The 21,898-nt window shown below is 40.7% G+C and overlaps 1 protein-coding gene across 1 annotated transcript in view; it reads left to right on the forward strand.

Moving 5' to 3' along the window:
* The first annotated feature begins 469 nt into the window (after positions 1-469).
* The window catches only part of sgip1a (SH3GL interacting endocytic adaptor 1a), a 71,184-nt gene continuing 49,755 nt past the window's right edge, over positions 470-21,898 (forward strand). Inside the window, exon 1 of the mRNA XM_088350475.1 lies at positions 470-870. Coding sequence (XP_088206601.1) covers positions 861-870 — 10 coding nt within the window. The 5' untranslated portion in view covers positions 470-860. The remainder of the gene's footprint in view (positions 871-21,898) is intronic.

Consider the following 21,898-nt stretch of genomic DNA (forward strand, 5'->3'; position numbering starts at 1 on the left):
TATAGCATATGAATAACCTGTATTTCATGTTGACAATATCTGTGTATTTTTTGCCTTAATGTAGGTTTTAGATCAGTGGATGGTGTCATAATAGTCTGTGGTTTGCAATAATCTGTGGTCTGTGCAGCCCTTTGAGACTCTTTGTGATTAAGGGCTATACAAATAAACATGACTTGACTTAACTTCAACAAAAAACTGACTCAAGAAATACAAAAAAATACAACTAGAGTAATACTTCAAAATTCAATAGAAAATTAAGTTCTTAATCTAAATTGGTTTAGGGCTGCATGAAGGCTTGGACCAGCCCTTGGTAGAAGAAAAACTTTAAAATCAGCGCTGTGTGCATGCACACTGAGTATATTTCAGAATACCGGCTCCCGTCTTTCACACAGAGGAGTCGGCTTATAAAGCCGTCCCGTTCCTGAACGACACATCACTAAAGCACAACACATACAAACCCCTCGTTCCTTTCGTCCCTCCCTCGCTCGTTCGCACACCTTCTCTCTCTTGTCGTCTTTCTATCCTTTTAAGCACCTTTGAGAATTCCTCCCCCTCCTCTGAATATCATCTGCCGAATGAAATGTGTTGGTTAGGGTTAGCGCCGCTGTAATAACAGAGGCTGGCGCCACCGCAGCAGCATCCATGGATTAAAGCCCCTCGAGCAGGCCCCCACCTCGTCTCTCCTTCTCTGGCTGCTTGACAGGCGACTGCTGGGGGTGTTTTAGGCTCTCAGTTAGCCTGGGCGTTAGCCACATACGCACGCACCCCCGACCAAGCTTTCCGGTCACCGGGATTTCATCTGCTCGTCTCCCGCTTTCCATCCAGGTCCCTCGGAAGCAGAGGAATGCAAATCTGCAACCATGATGGAAGGTACATTGTAAATATGTGTAGGAACATGCTGCGTGTGGCGATGGAGGATGTAATCCCTCCTTACGTCCTTGTATCCGGCTTCGGCCGGCGAGGGAATGTTGAAGAGGTTCAAATGTCATCAGCTCTGAGCTGCCACGCTATTTTGAGGGGTTAAATTGGATCCAAAATGAATAATGCTGGGACTAGTTTTACCGTGTAAACCTTTTGATGAGTTGAGTGTAGTCCCTGTGTATAGACCCCCTCCCCTTTCTCACTTGCTTTAGTAAAGGATTATTTGGAGGCATTGTGCAGGGGGTTTATGTGCCCAGCTGGCACGCTTGTGAACATTCAATGTCTGAATAGTCTTATTATGTCTTAGTCCTGTTTGGATTGAATCATTTAGGGGCTCATTTTAAACACAGTAACACGTGAAAGGTCTTTAGTTTGAGACCGAAAACATATGTTGGCCTGGAGAGGGATGGGTGCCACCAGGCTGTACTTGCCCTAGACACACCACAGGAAATTGTGCCCCTACGATCATTAGCGGTAAAGGAATCCAACCAACCAAATTTTAATATATTGAAAAGAATTACAGAAAGCTATTCATTCATTCGTGACTCCAATTTGCCCTCAGCCATCAACTCTTTCCATAACTTCTATGAAGTCCGAAATGGGAATTGATATCTGGGCAGCTGAGTGGTTAGTGCGTCCACAAGACAGTTCTGAGGTCATGGGATCAAATCCAGCTACCAGCCTACCTGTACGGAGTTTGCATGTTCTTCCGTGCTTGCGTGGGTTTCCTCTGGGCACTCCAGTTTCCCCCCAGATTCCAAAAACCTGCATGTCAGGTTAATTGGCCGGTCAAAATTGTCCCTAGGTGTGAATGAGTGAGCTAATTGTCTGTCCCGTGTGCCCTGCGACTGGCTGGCAACCAGTTCAGGGTGTCCCCTGCCCACTGCCCGAAGATGGCTGGGATGGGCTCCAGCACCCCCGCGAGCCTACTGACGATAAGCGGTGCAGATAATGGATATATATATATATATGTATATATATATATATATTTCTCCTGTCTCGGTTAGAAGAGTTGAAGTGGTTTGGAGTCTTGCTAAGTAGTGAGGCAATATGAAGTGGTAGTTTGATAAACTGATCAGAGCAGTGTCTCCTTTTAGGTCTATTGTGGTTAACAAAGAGTTGATTTAAAAAGCAAGCTCTTGATCCATCCTCACCTATATCCTGAGCTGCAGGATGTCCCTGAACGTGTGTTTCATCCACATTGTGTCTGGGCTCTCCCTTGAGGTGTAGATAGAAGCTCATCCATCCAAATGAACTGCTCCTAAAGGTTTTGGACAACCAAATGAGTTGTCCCAAGCATCTAAGAAGGCTTCATGGACACCTTCCGGTAAAAGTTCTCCAATCTCAGCTTGCTGGCAGGAGGTTCTTCAGTCGACTGTAGACATGTCCAAGTGAATATGTTTTAGGATTCCTATTCAGAGCAGTAAGAGGAAGTTCCTGGGGGGATGGAAGCCTAAGAAATAACTCCATCCATCCATTAGCTGCACCGCTTATCCTCAGTAGTAAGGGGTTATAACTCAAATCTTGCAAAAAGTCCACACATTTGTCTGGGAATCAGAGACCTGGACACCTCTAAGTCTATCTCTGTCTTTTTTCTAAGTTCGTTTCTATGAGAGCTAATCCCACTCGGTCAGACAGACCTTCTGCTTTGGTTGTGGCTTGGCATCTTGAAAATAGTTTTCAGGGTTGAAAATGCTTCAATTTTAATGTTGTGTTTTCAAGGTTTTGAAGGTGCTCAAATTTTGGGTGAAGTGCTTGGAATTGTTGTTTCTCTGCATTCGACAGCAGCTTAGTTCACACATAAGTTAAATTTGAGAATAATTGATTCTCCTTGTCATGATTACCGTTGTGAATCACCTGTGCCCACTCCTTTGGCGCCAACTGCCCCGGACTCTGGCTCCCTGTCCCTATTTTAACCCACTCCTATCTGTCCCCTTTTGTCAGTCCATCTGCAAACCTCAGTTAACACTAGGCAAGCCTTTTTCGACCCTGACTCCCACCTGTTCTTTGCTCTCGTCTGTCCCTCGGCTTCGACCCGTTTTTGATTCTGACCACAACTACTCTCCCGTCCCGCATTTTGACCTGTTTTTGTCCCTGACCACGTCTACTCACCTTTTCTGGCTTACGACTCGCTTACGACCCCGACCACGTTTTTACTCTCCTGTCCCGGCTACTAACCCGTTTTTCCGTTCCCGACATTGCCATCGCTCACTACGGAAGATCCACTTCCGTGTTCGGATCACAAATTGAGTATGAGAGCGACTTGCTTCCCGCGTCTAGCGAACGCCGGATCGTGGGCGCAGCCCTTCCTCTTTCCTTTAATAAAACTTGCGAGAAACGTAACGCAATTGGGTCCTGTTTCCGTTCTGGTCCTGACACTCCTTGGCTCGCACCCACCTTAAATACATCATCGGTGTTGGTGAGATCAATAATATTAATAATGATAACAACAATTATCCATCCATCCATCCATTATTTGCACCGCTTATGCTAATTAGGGTCCCGGGGGTGCTGGAACCCATCCCAGCTATCTTCGGGCAGTAGGAGGGGGTTCACCCTGAACTGATTGCCAGCCAGTCTCACGGCACACAGAGATAGTCAACTCACTTGCTCATTCACATCTCGGGACAATTTGGACCGGCCAATTAACCTGACATGCACGTTTTTAGAATGTGGGAGGAAACCTGAGTGCACGGAGGAAACTCACGCAAGCACGGAGAGGACATGCAAACTTCGCACAGGAAGGCTAGTAACTGGATTTTAACCCATTACCTTAGAACTGTGCTGCGGACACGCTAACCACTCAGCTGACGTGTTACCCTAACAACAACTAATCAATATTAATAACAATATGATAATGTAGCAGTTTGTCTTTGAATGGTACTGGAGAAATTGGGAATTGGCTTTGAAAGTCCTTTAAAACTGCTTGAATTTAGCCATGAAAACCGTGTATGAACCCTGAATTGTGTTGTTTGCTTTCCATCCGTCCATCCATTTTCTTGTTAGATGTACACACAGGAGTGGTTTCCAGAATAATTTGAGAGCAAATTGCTACTACAATGGCATCTTTAATATAGCAACACAACAAAAATAATAATAAGGTCTGATTGAATATCAGGTTCAATTAATATATCAATATATCAATGTCACCATGTCCTCCTGCTCTCCTTTCATTGACCCGATTTTTCACAAGCAAGCCCAATTGTTGGAGGGCCACATTGTTAGCGAAAAACACAGCCGTCTACTTCTATTTGCATGGGTAGCTCAGGCTTAGCAAGGTCTGTGTGATTGCAGGATTATAGTCAAGTGTTAAAATTGGAAGCTAATCCCTGTTAAGGTTGCTTTTTAAAGCTTCATGCATTGGCTTGTATGGGCGACACATGATTGAACTAGGCATTTAATGAGTTTTTGTGTTGGGTCCAACTTGGACATGAGAAAAAAAAAACGGTGTTATTTGCATTGTCTTACAGTGGAGACCTCTTTCCATCTCAATGACACACTATATTTATTTCATTTCTCCCAAATGAATATTTGTATGAGCCACAAATAGGTTATTTTAGATAGCAACCTCAAGATTCAGTACCTCAAGACCCAAAAATTCTGTGTACCAGTGGGCCGTGTCCACTGGAGGACTTGAGGCTGATGGTTTATGCAACTGCCTTGAGAACTTGAATGAACCCCTGATACCTCAGAGCAGAGTTCAACAAGGGCATACAACCGTCAAATATGTTATTAATATGCTTTTTTATATATCTGTTGCCTTTATGATATAAAATTAATTGCAGAGTATTTGACCCACCATAGTTTATATATTGAGGATCTCTGCAGCTGCCAGCTGGTTTCCTTGGCAACAAACAAGTGGCTGAATCATGTCTGTTTTGGCAACACAGAAGAAACAGAGTTGCACAGTGCATCCCTGAATGTTTCTATTGTGTTTTATAGAGATATATATTACTGCTGGGCAATTATTACTAATATTGCTCAAATAAGATTCTTGCGATTCCCTTCATTGATCACTATTTTAATTAATTGCAAAAAAATATATAGTTTATCAAATTGTTGGATGTATAAGCCAATTCACCAACTAAATAATCAGTCAAATTGAAATGTAGGTATTGAAATGCAATTTGAAAAATTGGGATATTAGCGTTACTCAAAATAAACATCCAAAAGGGGACACAGTTAAAGCTTTAATGTCTCTCTTTGTTGCTCCCATTTTATTTAATATGATTTCATCCAATGCCGTATAAATATACTCCCCTACTTACGAACATTCGACTTGCGCAAAACGGTAGACACGATCATTTTTACATTGCTGTAAGTTAGATTTTGTATTGTGTGCACATTTTTAAGAGTAGAGGACATTACTGTAGTGCTTCTTTTCGCCATGTGGCGCTGTGAGAGGTCACCCAGGAACTTGAAAACCCATTTGTCCATTTTGGCCCTCTAGCCATAATTTTAAATAGTGCATTTCTGAATAGTGTGAGACATTCGAGAATCACTTGGACACACAAGTTCTTAACTTTAGCTCTGAAAAATATAGAATGTTTGCAATACTTTTAAAACCCCCTGACTTGCATGCAAGTCTAGTTAAGGAATAATTCATGCAACTTGTCTAATTTTTTGAAGTGAGATCAATGCTCGGACATTGTAGAATGGAAATTTTTTAAATAAAATCTCGACATCTTTTTTTTGTGAACTTGTTGGACCTTTGGTTTATCCAGACGTTGCCCTACTTACAAAGATTCGTAAGTTGAATTTCTTGGTAAGTTGCTTCAGTGCTATATTTTGTATGGAATGTATGTTTAAGGTTTATATAAGTATGTTTAAGGCTTGTATAGGTTACCTGTATTAATTTGAAATTGAAAAAAAAAAGTTTGATAAAATAATATGCGCTATAAAGATAAATAAAGTTAAGTTTAACTTACTTTTGGAAGATGAGCTTCAAGAGTTAGGCGACTTCCTCCTCTGGTAGAAAGAGTCGGAAAAAAAGCCAATCAACCATTTTTCGAACTGCATCAAGCTTTCTTATTCCACTTTGATTTCAAAAGAAAGGGTCCGTTTCTCCTTTACAGTTTACACCAAACATATTGAATGGATTCACAAGATATTAAACAATAAAAATGTCAAAGGTCTTAGCGCGCTGGAGATACAGTACAGAATGTTTACACACGAACGAGGAAGCGGATTTTTTCTTCGAGGTGGATGCTGGGTGAGCTCTCACAGTGCCACATGCCGGTAGCGGCAGAAAGAAGCACTACAGTAATGTCCTGTACTCGGAAACCGGTGCACACAATACAAAATCTAACTTACAGCAATATTCAGATATCTTTCGACATCCCGTAAAAAATGTTCGTATCTACTGTTTTTCATAAGTCGAATGGTCGTAAGTAGGGGAGCGTCTGTACTACTAAAGTTAGTCTGGTACGACTTTATTCAACACAATTTTTTTTGCGTTTGCATTTGGTTTGAGATGCCATAATGAGGAAGTAATTGAGACAGTTATTTTTTACAACTCTATATCTTCACACACATAAATGACAGTGTAAATATTAGTCAGGTTGTAAATTTGACCAAGCTGTGTGTTTGCAACATGGTTAGCAGTGAAATGTGGCGACAGATTGTAAACGGAAAATAGTATTGACCCGGAATGGGTCAGCACTGGAGCCTCTCACTGTAACATGTTTTCTTAGAAGCACTCACAGAAATAATTTGCTGAATTTGGTGCCCTAAACACAGTTGCAATAAGGAATTGTTTGCAGTGGCACAGACTAACTGAAAACATGTAATAACTCACAGGAATGATGCATCCAACACCACAACCGCTAAGCCAGTCCGTCAGCTTTCTTGAAACTCGCATAACGTGCACTGGAGAGGAATCCTTAAAAATGTTAGTCATCTTGCTCAATGTAGTGGCTCAGGTCAAACTGCTTTCATTTCTTGTATGAACTCACCTCATCCATGTTACAATGTCTGAGCAAAAAAGCTGCTAAAATCGGGGTTTTTACAAGTGCTTTAAATCCTTGAAAATTCTTAAACTTCAATGTTGTGTTTTCAAGGATTGAAAAGTGCCTAAAGCTGCTGCAATGTTTTTAAACAAGTCTGCTCAAAAAAGGCGCAGACACTGCTCTGGTGGTTTTGTTTTGCCATTGCATTTCTTCTTCCCGCATGATTAACTGCAGCTTGTATTAGTTTGTACAGCATTGCCCAATTAGGTATCATCGCCTCCTAAGATGACATGTGCAAGCGAAACCTACACAGGGCACTATGAAATGTGTATTAGTGTAAGGATTACGCATCAATTTTGGACATTAATTTTGTGCCCTGCAAAAAAATTAAGGTACATTTCCCAGTGGAAAAAAAATGGGAGGAAATTCCAGCAATTGCAAATGTAAGGTACATATTAATGTCATGTTTTCCTAAAACCTATATGTTGAGAGATTTTTCTCAAAAATATATATTTGCGATATCACAAGATCTAAATATCTTATGTCTTAATGAAAGCGCACGTAAGATTAAAATTTGCATACATAAATCACAAATATATTTGTGGCTCTGCAAATACCTAATCCACACTGGATTTTTTTAATGCTACTGAAGAAATTGGAAAATTGCATTTGAAAGTCCTTAAAAGGGCTTGAATTTCATCATGAACTAGGTGTACGAACCCTGTAGAATGCTGCCATTAAAGTCCTCAGTGTAAGGATGGAAATAAAATATTTGAATAATTAAATGAACTTGTCGCTAACCTTTACATCATCATCAAGTGTATGCTGATGTGTGTTCATATGTGTCTTAGTTTAAGTCTTATAATAGTAAGAGTAAAATAACTGACTTGGGGTTTTGTGGGTAGGAATGAGTGGAAAAAAATCCTGAAGTGAGTCCTGCAAAATGACAACATTCAACCCCCCAGCATTTTGTTTTTGGTTTGTGTTTTTTACTGTTGTTTGCTTTTTGGTAGTACTTTTTTTTAAATATATTCAGTGACTGTACAAACATCCTTAATGGAGTGAAATTTTGTTTTTAAACAGGCACACCCAGTTTCACTGACACACTTAATTGCATAATCATGTGCAAGATTCAGGGCCAGATAAACAGACTTGCTTTTGTATTTCTGTGGCTGCTGACAACTTTGTTTTCTAGCACCATCAAAATATATCCATCAGTTAAAAATAAACATAAACTTAAACTTTACAGTGAATGTATAAAACCAATGGTGGCATTTTAGTTGTCGTGACAGGTAATAAAATGTAATGTAATTGAAGAAATCGACATAGTAAGTGTGGCTCGTTTAGTGACTTAGCCAGAGTTAGCCTGTATAGAAATATACCCAGAGGCTTTCCCAAAAATTCTGAAAGCAGTGTCCCGTAAAATCTGCCTTCAAGAAAGCTGTTGGTTTAGCCAATTCGATTCGGAGTTTGCTTCTGAGCGCCAGCTAGATAACCTTGAGAAACGTCACTGGTTTCACAACTATGACTGACTAGGGGGCAGTAATCCACCAAAGCGATCGCGCCAAGAGCTGTTAAACAAGGAAATATATTGTGTTGATTTAATAGCGAAAGGTCGGACAATGACAGTGAGCAAGCCTTTCGCAACTGGGGAAGTTTTTGTCTGCCACTTTCAGCATGCAGGTAAGATTTTAAGACTTAGGCCAAGCCCAACCTGATCAGATCCGAATTTCCTGCGTGGTCGGCACATTGGGCCACGCTTTTCTCTTTTTATTATCCATCCATCATCGTTCATTGTCTCTGTTTAGACAGTCTTTTCTAACTTAGATATTGTTACAGTATTTACATGCCGTGCTTCCGTGTTCAATCGGGCCTTTTGCGCCCCCCTCTGCCCCGTCTTGCACAGTCCGCATTTCTGGTTTCCCGAGTGGACTGCGCTTGGCAGCGTCGGGCGCCCTTGGACCCAGAAAACTTGCGGCGGCGGCCGGACAAAACCACCTCCCCTAGACCCGTTTCCAAGAGCGGGCTAATTCACTAATAACACATCTCTATATCAGACTGGAGCTAAAGGCCCAAGTGTGAAATCCATGGCACGCCACTGGGTTTACATGAACAAGGGTTCAGGTTCTTAAGGCAGTAACTCAAGCCCGCTAAACGCATTTTTAATGACAGGAAAATACTTATATTTCTGTCTGTGCTAACATGGTTTAACATACCAAAATATTTGAAAAAGTCTGATATCACTCTGACTATTCCCTGAATGTAAACGTGAACAATGTTGCGGAAATATAGCCAAGACGAGTGATTAACCTAATTCAACTTGCATAGTCATATGCATGCAAAAGGGACAGAGTACAACTTGTTCAAAAGATCATTTCTCAGCCATTGTTGTCAGAAGTTAGGAGTGACAGAGCATGTTCTTGTTGCGTGTCAGGGTGAAATGTCATATCAATTTGGGTAACTGTGTCACACAAGGTGTGCTTGTTTTGCATGCATTTACCTTTCAAAGGATGAAAAACACCAGAGAAACTCGCTGTGTGTGTCTATATGAATACATGAGTTGTTTTTTTTTTTTTTTAAAGGGCAACTCAAAATATTGTTACAACCTACCTGAACCATGTCATAAAATTGTTTCGACACCTGTGCAGTATGAAATATTCTCAAAGAAAAAATGATTTTAATGGCATGCAGTATTTGATATAAAATACCTATTTGCGGGGGTTAAGCCTGTCTTTCGCAGAAGTAAATGGCAGGAGACCAAGAGGAAGGCCGCGATTGACGTGGATGGATAGTATTATTAGTGTACTGCAGGAAAGAGGTCTAAATATAGTGGAAGCTAGAGCTCTTGTTGGTGATAGGAATGAGTGGAGAGGTGTTGTGAAAGGATAGTGGGATGTTTGGACGCATTCTAAGGGATGGGCAGGGCACCCGTTTGATGCGGCAGGGGTAAACCAGTGAAAGCTGTCGGGCCCTGCTGTTGAAATGAAGAGTGTGTTGTGTCACCCTGACCTGAGTGACATGGCCGCTGTCTTGTGTCCCGTTTCATCTGGATGGACCAAAGCATGACCAACTTGGGTGCCGAGGTGCTTAACTTGTTTGTGTGTTTGGGTATTTGGGTTGGCCATGGTCCAAAAATGTGTGTGTGTGTTTTTTAGAATAGTTTTGAATAGAATATACCTTTATTGTCATTCTTACAAAATGGGTTAACATATTGTAACAACGAATATGCTACTTTTTCCCTTTTTTAAAATTTTCTTTATTTTTGTATGTGTTTGTCTTGTTGTCGGTTACCCCTCTCGAGGGATATGACCAGGGTAGGTAGATAGATAGATAGATAGATAGAAGCCTGTCTTTCATCTCTTTCCCCAACAGCTCTCAAATGAATGACTCACGGACTCATCTGAATTCATTTGTACACAGTAGCTTCACCACAGAACAGCAGACACATTTTAGAAGCAGTGAGTAAAGTAAACATGGGAGTAGGATGAAATATCAAATATAGAGTAGATTTACCAAATCTCATGACACTTTGCCATGATGCACAGTCACACTTAGACACTTCCCCATGCAGGTTTTTAGTGAAATACGATTTTTATGCATGTGTGTAATCGTTATACATTAAATGTGACCTCCGTCTTTCTATCGTGGCCCAAAGAGACCCTCAAAGAGGAAACAACAAGTCAATAGCATACCGCAACAGAACCATCAATATTAGAAAGGACTCTTCCAACCCTGGTCACCACCTCTCTGAGCTGTTGCCCTTTTGTGGTTAATAAGGGTCCCTTGAAACAAGGATAAATAGGCTCAGAGACAGTTTCTTCCACGCGGCCGTCACCACCCTAAACAAGGGTGCAAATGAATGAACATGAATGTATCTTGTCAGTTCCATTGAAAAATGGGTACCCTTATCTAATTTACGAACGTATTTGTTTTTTTTGTTTTTTTTGCTGCCTATTACACTTATATGTATTGAACTTTTGTTACGACGCACTATTTTTATTGCACAATTTTTACAGTTAAGGCTGTCCCTAAACACTACATTGTGAATATGTTTTGCCTATTCACCCTGACCTTCATTTCAGTCTTTATTACGTGTTTTTGTTGTAGTGCCGTATCTAATCTCATTGGGAACAATGTTCACTACATTGTTAAAATAAAGACAATTCCATTGAATTCAGTTTGAAAAAATTGGGCTTTTTCTTCATTTTTCGAAACATTTGATAATTTTAAAGAAGCATGGTTGATCGAAGTCTGACATAAAGAAAAGCAAATACGGTATGTAGTAAATCAAAGTCACCTTCAAACCAATAATAGTAAATTAATTTAGGTAACTCTTGTTTAACATAGGTAGTTGTCACAAATCCCTCAACCGCCTGTGTATCTCTTCCTGTGGTGTGTCTTGAGCAAGTACATCCGGTTCTTATGGGTTTGGGTTTTCTCTCCCACATGAAGCAGATGGTATTATTTTCCATGCTTACCATTAGCAGGAAAAGACTCTTAATCTGACTAAATATATAGCACCTTGTATTCTCATCCAAGTACTAGCCAGGCTCGACCCTGAGATCAGGCATTCTCTCTGTATGGCTGTATAAGTAATGTACTTTGTTTGAAAACTGTTTTTTCAGTCACAATACATTCATTCATTCTTCAACTGTTTATCCTCATGGGGGTGCTAGACCCCATCCCAGCTGACTTCAGGCAATGGGCAAGGGACACCCTTGACTGTTTGCCAGCCAATCGCAGGGCACACAGAGATAGACATTAACTTAAACACTCCTAGGGACAATTTTGACCTGTCAATCGACCAGTATGTTTTTGATACATGGAAACTCGAGTGCCTCGAGAAAACCCAGCCACTGCTTTCAAATTCCAAACAGGGAGGTTGGTAGGTGGATTTGAATGCAGGACCTCTGAACTTTGAGGCAGATCTGCTAACCAATCATCCACTGTGCCTCAGTTGTAATGCAACACAATTGAATAAAAGCAAAGCACACATGGATGCATCAGGAGTTGGCTTTAGTGTTGTGGTGCAGAAACCGTATTTTGTTTGTGGCACTGACACACTTCCCCTAACAGTGTAGTGATGAGGGACATCTGCAAAACTAGCAACTGATGCAGATGTTATGTCCGGTCTTAAGACTAACAGTATTGTTACTACAAGTTAATAATTTGTAGTGTAAGTCCCCTGGACATAACATCCAATCTATTTTAGCATCGACAGGAAAAAAGTTGATTTTTTTTGCACTCGGAGTGCGCTGACACACCCTGTTGTAGTCTAACATAGGGATAAATCCGCATTAAAAATATTGTTATTTGTTCACTTCTGTATGGGAAAATGAATAGGAATGAGAAAGAAACAGAATCATCGTTTTTGGCATGTACACGAAATTTGACCTCTGCATTTCTCTCATTGCTTTCACTGCAGTGACCAGGGAGCAGTTCAAGTGTTCTGTGCCTCTTTAGGAGAGCAGCCAGAGCCTTGTTTCCAGGGGGAGAGTTGGAACCTCAGTGGGAATTGGTGATCTTAACGTATATTTGACTGATAATACAGCTCTTTTGTGATTTTCTTGTTCAGCAGCCCTCAATGATCATTTTTGTGTTCCAAAAGAGCTTGAATCATTAATCCCTTTGTGGTATTAGTATTTATGCTACATAGAAAGTGTTTGTGGGTCTGGTGCATTCACTACTTTTTAACATTCAAAACAGGGATATGATTTTTTTTTAAACACTAAATGTTTAGATACTCTTAATTTCCAGTAAACATGATTCTTTTTTGTATATTTCCTTTATTAAATCAAAATTACAATATAATTCAAACTTTGAAAAAAAATCTAAATAACAATAAACAGAATTGTATTTACATATAAGGCAATGTCATGGTTGCCATGGCGCTCAATTGGTCCCCGCGTGCGGCGTCAGGTTCTGTCACGGTTGCCACGGGCCCCGATTGGCCCCGCCCACTGACACCAGCTGAAACGCGTTGACAGATTGCTGCTGGACTACTTAAACGCGGTCTTGCGAGTTGCCTGGGGTCAGAGCGTCTGCAAAACTCCTGTTAAGGGCCCGGTCACACAGCCGTTTGCGTCTGTATCGCGGCTGAATCACGACCAGAAATTTCTGCCTGTGAAGCAGACTCTGTTGGACGCTTTGAGATCGCGATACAGACGAGATACAGCCGTGCTTTACACGCGGCAAGAAATTCACACGCGGTTGGCCACGCGAAAAAGTTTTGCGCTGCTCAAACTTTAGACCACGGGTAACCGCGGGCGGCACACGTGGTACACACGCGGATGTGACGCGGTACAGACGCGGAACGACGTGCTACGGCCGCGGCCAGGGCGTGGTTACACGCGGGTAGGACGCGGAATTTTAGCGGGTAATCGCGGGTGGAGCACGGTCATAGCACGTTTGTTCTGCGCCTGTATCGCGGCGTTATCACGTGAATTAGCGTGTGTAACGCGTGTGACGGTCAAACGCCTTTCTCCGCGTATATTCAGCGCGATTTGCCGAGCACACGTCAGTTGTGCTCGAGACGTCAAGGGGTGAACATGGATCCCCGTCACTGTAGTGACCTCGTCGTAATCCATTTTTATTTCTTGACATTTCTTTTCATTTCATAACAAGATAATAAAATAAAAATGAAAAACTATTACAATAATAACATATTGGCTTCTTCTTCGGGGCCATAGCTTGAAATCTTGATCTTCATGGGACTGTGTCTTGAGCGGTTATGATTTCTACAGCCCGGCTCGGCAGCTTTTATACCCGTGGTCCACACGCGGAAAGGACGTGGAACTGACGCGATGAGGAAGCGGAACAGCCGCCGGCGTCTGTTTCGCGGGCATACCACGGATGAACAGCGGGTTGGCCAATTTTGCGCATTTTCCACCGCAGGCAACCACGGGCAAAAAAAAAACGCAAAATTTTACCCGCGATACAGACGCAAACAGCTGTGTGACCGGGCCCTAAACTCTGTGTGATATGCCTAGTTCTGTGAATTTGCCCGTGTTTGATCCTGTTTTATTTTCGGCCTGATCTGTTTGATTTTGACCACTCTTTTGTTCGGAACTCAATCCACTTCCGCGACCATCGATCGAGTGTGCGTGCATTCCTCCTCTCCCTAATAAACTGTGAGTACGTTACGCTATTAGGTTCTCATTCCTGTTTCCTGTCCTGGTTCGTGACAGGCAATTCTTTACTGGTGTTATTTTTTTTCTTCATTTGGCTTTATCGAACATAGTGTAGAGCTCATCTTGGTTGGTATAACTTAGGTTGAATTCAGTACTAATCACTGTTGCACTCCTCTATCGATGCCAATACCAGCCTTTTTTAGGGAATCAGTACTCGCTATCGGCGGCTTTCTGTGGCTATTTGACAATCAGTAACCTGATATGAAAGAAATGGTAAATTACCATTAAATAAATGCATTATCAAGGACAAATATAATATTGCAATTCAAATTAATTATGTTTTTGTTTTTTTAAATATCATTTCTTTACAAAGGGAAAGGAATTTCATGTGTTATTGGTATCAATACGTTGTATTATTAATAATGACCAAAGTTGGGATTAACGCCGTTACGACATTATTTTTTTCAGTAACGCGGTAATCTGATTACTTTTTCCGCCGTTACTGACGGTCTAAAGTGTTACGTTACTTTGGCTGCAAAACGCCAACGGCGGCGTGTCTCCCTTAGAATTGTTTGACGTCAAGTATATCAGATCATGTCACCATTTAAAATAGCGACTATCGTGTAGTGGTTAGATACCGATTACGAATACAGTATTTTGTAATGCAACGAAAGAAAAGGCGGATGAGAGCTGAGTTTTGACAAAACCGTCTCTTGGAAGTGAACAAAGGGAGCCTGCTACCCACCAGTCAACAGCTGATTCCCTCCAAGACGCATTCTTTCTCTTATTATTGGTCATTATGCATTTTATTTGGATAGTTCTCTGTGTTGTTGACTTTAAATTTTTTGAGCATAAAAAGGTTAAAATTGTTTGGTATATTATCCTTTTTTTTTGTAGATTCAGAAATGTTAATTATATTTCCCATGTTTTTAAGTATTTATTTAAAAACATGTAAGGTTTATTCTTTTTGTTTTGTTTTTTTATCATTCCATTTGTTATTTCTTTTTTCTTTTGTTTCCTTTTTCCATTTTTTGTTTATTTTTTCTTCATTTTTCCATCTTTTTAAGTCATTATGTGCATAATATCACGTAATAATTGGTAATGGAGGTATTACAGCAAAAAAAGAAAAACCTGAAGGTTTGTCTGGGACCCAAATTTTCGGGACCCGAAATTTTGAATTCATTGTCATACAACTGCTTTTTAAAGTAACGGAAATGGTTACTTTCCCTGGTAACTAATTACTTTTACTATAGAGTAATTCAGTTACTAGGGCAGCACTGCGGGGCAGTGGTTAGCACGTGTGCGGCACAGTTCTGAGGTCATGAGATCAAACCTCCTGTGTGGAGTTTGCATGTTCTTCCCATGCTTGCGTGGGTTTCCTCCAGGCACTCGGGTTTCCTCCCACATTCCAAAAATATGCGTTTTAGGTTAGCTGGCCGGTCCAAATTGTCCCTAGGTGTGAATGAGCGAGTGAATTGTGTGTCCCTGTGTGCCCTGCGACTAGCTGGCAACCAGTTGAGGGTGTCCCCTGCTCACTGCCCGAAAAGAGCTGAGATGGGCTCCAGCACCCCGGCGAACCTACTGAGGATAAGCGGTGCAGATAATGGATAATTCAGTTACTAACTGTTACTTTTTGGAAGAAGGAGTGCGTAACTCTAATTACTTTTTTGAGTAACCTGCCCAACACCGTTGATGACTAGTTAAGATTTGGGTATCTGTATCATTATCAGAGTGAGATTGTGAACACTTGAGCTTTATTGAATCATTTACCACTTTATCCCTGCCAGGGGAGTATATAGAGTATTTCCACTTTAATTCTCGTCAGTCGATCTAATTCTAACTTACTTTAGATTTTCCGCATTTGAGTTGCACACACGTAATTAATTATATATGTATACTTTTTATAATTTGACCTATCCTGTTCAACTTGGGTTAACTGTCTTTGCAGCCCTTATTTTTTTCGTAGTGACCACAATTTAGAATAACATTAACAAATAAGCCCTGCGATTGGCTGGCAACCGGTTCAAGGTGTCCCCTGCCCACTGCCCGATGATTGCTGGGATGGGCTCCAGCACCCCCGCGACCCTACTGAGGATAAGCGGTGCAGATATTGAGATGAGATGAGATTAACAAATAATTTAGAATTATTTAGATTGATTACAACAAATTGTGCATTGTGGACAACAAGATTCAACATGGCACTCCAAGGATGAACATAATTTAAAAGACTTTAAAGGAAAAAAAGAATATTAGGATAGATAGGCAATGTTTACAAGGTACTTCCTGTAAACTGGCTTTACCAGTTTCCCATGCCTTTTTTGGTCACTTCCTCTTTGGCTCGGATTTCCACTCACTCCCGGTGTTACTTCTCCTAATTGCTCCATAATCACCTCTCCTGATCACTTTTCAAGCACTCCTGTTTTTAGGCTTGGTACTAGTTCGTTGCCTCTCTCATAATGTTCCAAGCCTTCTTATCACAGCTTGGTTTGGTTTCAGTGTATGGAACCCTTGCCTCCTTTTCTGACCATGATTACCGACTGCCGAACATTTGGACTTTCACTTTCGCTGATGTGAGTTTACTCACCGACACCTTGCCTGCCTCTCGGACTAAGGTTGTTGCCCTGCCCTTGAGCACCTGTGGACTGAAGACGGTCCAAATAAGAAAACCATTGCTGCATTAATCTGTGTTCTGCGTTTTGCTTTTGCACCATCCCGAGCATGTCCATGACAGGCCTACGTTTTAAGTTTGTCAATAATTAGTAATAGCAACGTCCTCCAGACTGGTAAGAGAGCAACAGATGATTTTTCTGGGCTGTGTTGTTGACCGTTTATGATGTTCCCGGTGTCTGCTGCCATGTACCTTGCATACCACATGTTGAGGGAAGGAGGTTGTTCCCCAAAATCTCACAATACACGGCCCCAGTCATCCTTTCTTTAATGAAGTGCACTCATCCTGTCCCATGTGTAGAAAAACACCCCCAAAGAACCCTCATGCTTGACAGTAGGGATGATGTTCTTCGCATTGTACTCTTCATTTTTCTTCCTCCAAACACGCTTAGTGGAATTATGACCAAAAGTTTGATTTTGGTCTCATCTGACCACAAATATTTCTCCCATTACTCCTCTGTATCATCCAAATAGTCATATGCAAACTCAAGACGGGCCTTGACATCTGCTGGTTGAAGCAGGGTAACCTTTCGTGCCATGCATGATTTGAAATCATGACGTCTTGATGTATTATCTACAGTAACTTTGGAAACGGTGGTCCCAACTCTTTTCAAGCCATTGACCAACTCCTGTCATGTAGGTCCGGGCTGATTCTTCACCTTTCTTAGAATCATTGAGACCCCACGAGGTGATATCTTGCATGGGGCTCCACTCCGATTGAGATTGACAGTCATGTTTAGATTCGTCCATTTTCTAATAATTGCTCCAACTGTGGACCTTTCTTCACTAAGCTGCTTGGCAATTGCTCCTCAACATCTTACCTAATGTTTACTATTCTGTGTACAGTAATGCTAATTGTAATTCACCCTGGTCAATCCTGGAAGGGGATTACCACATGTGAGGTCCTTTCTCAAGGTTTCTCTTTTTTCCTCACACTGAGGTTTTTGAGTTGTTCCTTGCCCGCATGCTGGTTTAATATCAGGTAATTGTGCAATTTTGTAATTGTAATCCTGTGCAGTCCTTTGAGACATTTTTGTGATTAAGGGCTATATAAATAAATGTGACTTGACTTGAAAAATGTGACTCCGTAGGCCTTTCCAGCCTTGTGGGGGTGTACAATTTTATCTCTGGTGTCTTTGGACAGCTAGTTAAAGTTAAAGTCTTACTAACTGTATGGGGGTGAACAGGTGTCATCATGCACCGTACGACATAAAACATGTGCTTCCGATTCAGGATAATACATGGAGCGCAGGTGAACTTCTAATGGGCGGACTAACAGGTCTTTCAGGATCAGAATTCTAGATGATGTACAGGTCCTCAAATACCTATTTGTAGCTGTATTGCACAAATAAATTGTTAAGAAATCATGCATTGTGATTTCTGGACTTTTCTTTATAGTATATCTCTCTCACAGTGGACATATACCTATGATGAAAATTTCAGACCCTTCCATGATTTCTAAGTGAGAGAAATAGCAGGGTTTTCAAATACTTATTTTCTTCTCTGTATATATTACCATCCATATTGCTTGTCTTGCTATCTTTTTTTATTGAATTGTCATTTATAGCAACGTCGTGAAACTTGTTATGCAACAAAATTAGACATGGCTCTCCAGGGTAAACATGTAATAAAGACTTTTAAGAGAAAAAAAAATCTTAATAAGACACAGAAAAAAACATTTTACAACATAGTGCTTAGTGACTGGTCTAAGTTATAATAATAGTGCAATGTTTGTGATTGAAAATGAATATTACATTGTAACAATAGTGCAATAACATTTAGGAGCAACAAAAAATAAGTCAAGATATATATTTACAGTTTTGTGCGTTCGTTTAGGGTGGTGATGGCCGTGGGGAAGAAGCTGTCTCTGAGCTTTTTTGTCCTTGATTTTAGGGAGCAGTATCGCCTACCAGAGGGCCTCAGGTCAGAAAGGTGGTGGAAAGTGTTTTATGCTGTTGACAGCTATGGTATCGCAAGATGGCAATGTCCTCTGGACTGGGCAGAGAGGAGCCGATGACTTTCTGGCCTGTGTTGTTAACTCTGTATGTTATTCCTGTCTGCTGCCGTGCTCTCACCATACACTGTGACGCCATATGCCAGAATGCTCCCCACTGTAGCTTTGTAGAAGGAAACCAGCAGCTTACTTGCTTTACTTGTTATTTTAAGAAAGCCGATAGTGGGCATTCTCGAATTCAGGTGGAAAAGAACACAACCGATGGCATCAAAAGAAGCATATATGTGTGTGTAGCTAAGGTCCCCCTTAACATTTTTGAGTGGGTAGAAGAATAAAAGAAAGGATCCCAAATGACAAAATTGTAACACTGCAAAGGCGTGGACATTCAATGGTCAAATACCTGTACTGTAGATAGTTATTCCTAAACTCAATGGTTAAATGTGTGTCCCAATCCCTTCCTGAAGGTTAAAATGTGGTCAACGTATCGGCATAATTACAACATACTTTACTGTTTGGGGTACATTAAAATGAGGGAGCGGATTACTAAAGTGTAACGCCAAACCTGTATTTAATGTTGGAACTTTAAAGTACTGTGTAGTAAAATCTCTAAACGCCTACTTTAATTATTGTTCTATTCTTAAAATCATATTAGTGTTCCCCGTAAGACGTGGAGAAATTACATTAGCAGTTTTGCCTGCTTCCTTCTGAGCGGAAGTACTGATGTCATTATACAATGTGTATGCTGCCATATGTTACATTGGATTTCATTGATTTACAGTAGCGGTCCTATTAGTCAGTGTTTCTTAACCAATGTGCCACAAGACCTTGTTTGATGTGTCACATGGTATTGGTAAATGTCATCTGATTATTGACAACAAAATAACATATACAACTGCAGAGGACATATGGTCCGAATGTCCATATTCTGCTGAGCTTTGCCATTAAGAGAGGATTCGACGACATCACCGCTGCTAAGAATACATGCTTACAACTTTTTCAGGGTTTAGCACAATATCCATTCTGAACAGAAATTCAAGACAGGGTATTGTCTATCTTTTGTATGAAGAGTCGTTTCTTTGTCTACAAGTTACAGTTTACTAATTATTTGACAAGTCATTGCAATTAGCTAGTGGAGAATTTGAGCAGAGGACGGATCAAGCGCAACAGTGTGACATGGGCATTGTGTTACATCAGTGTAGTTGTCCTGGTGTGTGTTACACTATTTGGTTAGGGAGGGGGAGCATAAGGTTGCTTCGACAAAGTTCACATTTTATTTGCATTTTGGTATTGAAGAAAGTGCACGTGGAGGGCTCAGCTGCCCAGCGGGTATTAGCCAGGTCATTGTTGAGTAACAAAAAAGAATGAGAGGCAAACTAGCAAAGAAGAGATGGAAGGAGACAACTGGACTTTCATCTGGGGTAAGAGTTTCCCCGGGGTATTGCTGTCCACTCATTTTAATAGCAGCTGTGATCAACTTAAAATATGACAAGATTTACTGTGTTTTCTGCACTCAAAGGCGTACCCCCCAAAAATAGTCTTTAGTGAAATATTTTTCATACACAAGGTGCACCGGCCTGACTATAAGGCGCATGTAATTGAGTCTACAGTAAGAGCTTCCGTCTATACAGGGACATATTATTGCATTAAATTAATATGTGCCGCAGACCAAAACCATACAGACGCTGCCCTACTTACGAACGAGACGTTCCGGATGATCGTTTGTTAGTTGAATTTGTTCATAAGTAGCTTCAGTGCTATATTTTGTATGTTTAAGGTTTATATATGTAAGTTTAGGACTTGTATGAGTAACCCGCATTGTTTTGTACTAAAGAATAAACATTTCATAAAATAAAATGCTCTATAAAGATAAATAAAGTGAAGTTAAACTTACTTTTGGCAGATGTGCTTCAAAAGGTCCTCCATGGAAGAGAGTGGACGGAAAAAAGTGACCCAACCTTTTTCTTAACCACATCAAGCTTTTTATTCCACTTAGAATGAATGAATGAATGAATGAATGAATGAAAACTTTATTCAAACATCAAAATAAAAACGGAACAAAAACAATAACTCAACGACAAATTAACGTTACATTATATGTTCGAAAAGGGGTAGTAAGAAGTAAATGCTTATATTACCTACCCCTTCATCTTCCCCACCAAATATACCAATGATATAACAATTATAATGATATTAATAATAACAGTTATAAGAATAGCAACAATAACACAAAGTTAACTAGACGCACTATTCCCAGTCTCCCACACTTTCATTTCAAATGAAACGGCTCGCCTCTTCTTTACACTTTACACCAACCATATTGAATGGCTGCATGAGATATTAAACAATACAAACTTCAAAGTTCTTAGCGCGCTAGAGATACAGTACAGTACACATAGTACGGTTACACTCGAACTAGGAAGTAGAAGCCGGATTTCTTCTTCCGGGTGGAAGCTGGGTGACCTCTCACAGTGCCACCACATGCCACTAGGCGCGGAAGGAAGCACTACAGTCCTGCCCTGTACTCGAAAAAGGGTGCACTCAATACAAAATCTAACTTACAGCAATGTCCGGATATTTTTCGATATCCCCCCAAAAAAATTTGTATCGACCGCTTTGCGTAAGTCGAATGGTCATAAGTAGGGGATCGTCTGTAGAATGTAGTATGCAATGGAAGTTCAACCCATGTCGTGACCGTGAAAGCTAGGGCTGCACAATGAACTAAAATCTTATCGATAGCGCGATTGTGGACAGGGGTCTAGTTAAATGATGCAATTCCCAGAGCATTATCTTTCAATCAGCAGTGATCTTTTATCAATGGGCATAACCAGCCTGTTTTCGTGGGTGCTCAAGCATCCACATATTCAACCCAAGCACCAAAATTCTAGCATTTTTAAAACTCTTTCCTTAATAAAAAACAGGATAAGTTAAAATTTGAGAGTGCTGACACTTTACCAGTAGACCACCAGTTGTATGAGTGACTCATGACGGGGAAATAGACCTTATCTCATTATCACACCATTTTACGGTGCCAGGAACAATTATTTATATAGTTCATTCTGATAGGTTAAACTGTCTCTCCACTTCTTCATCTGTGCCAGGAACAACGGTTTGCATAGTTCATTTTGATAGGTTAAACAGTCTCTCCACTTCTTCAGCTGTGCGTCAATAACCTCTCCTTTCAATATGTATTTGTATGTGAAAGAACTTGTACAGTATTTTGTTGAAAGACATTCTCTCTTCTACATTTTCTAACATTCATTGGTGAAGAAGTGGAGAGA

The sequence above is a fragment of the Urocampus carinirostris genome, chromosome 12 (assembly GCF_059441175.1).
Source record: "Urocampus carinirostris isolate Australia breed hairy pipefish chromosome 12, RoL_Ucar_1.0, whole genome shotgun sequence".
Taxonomy (NCBI): Eukaryota; Metazoa; Chordata; class Actinopteri; order Syngnathiformes; family Syngnathidae; genus Urocampus; species Urocampus carinirostris.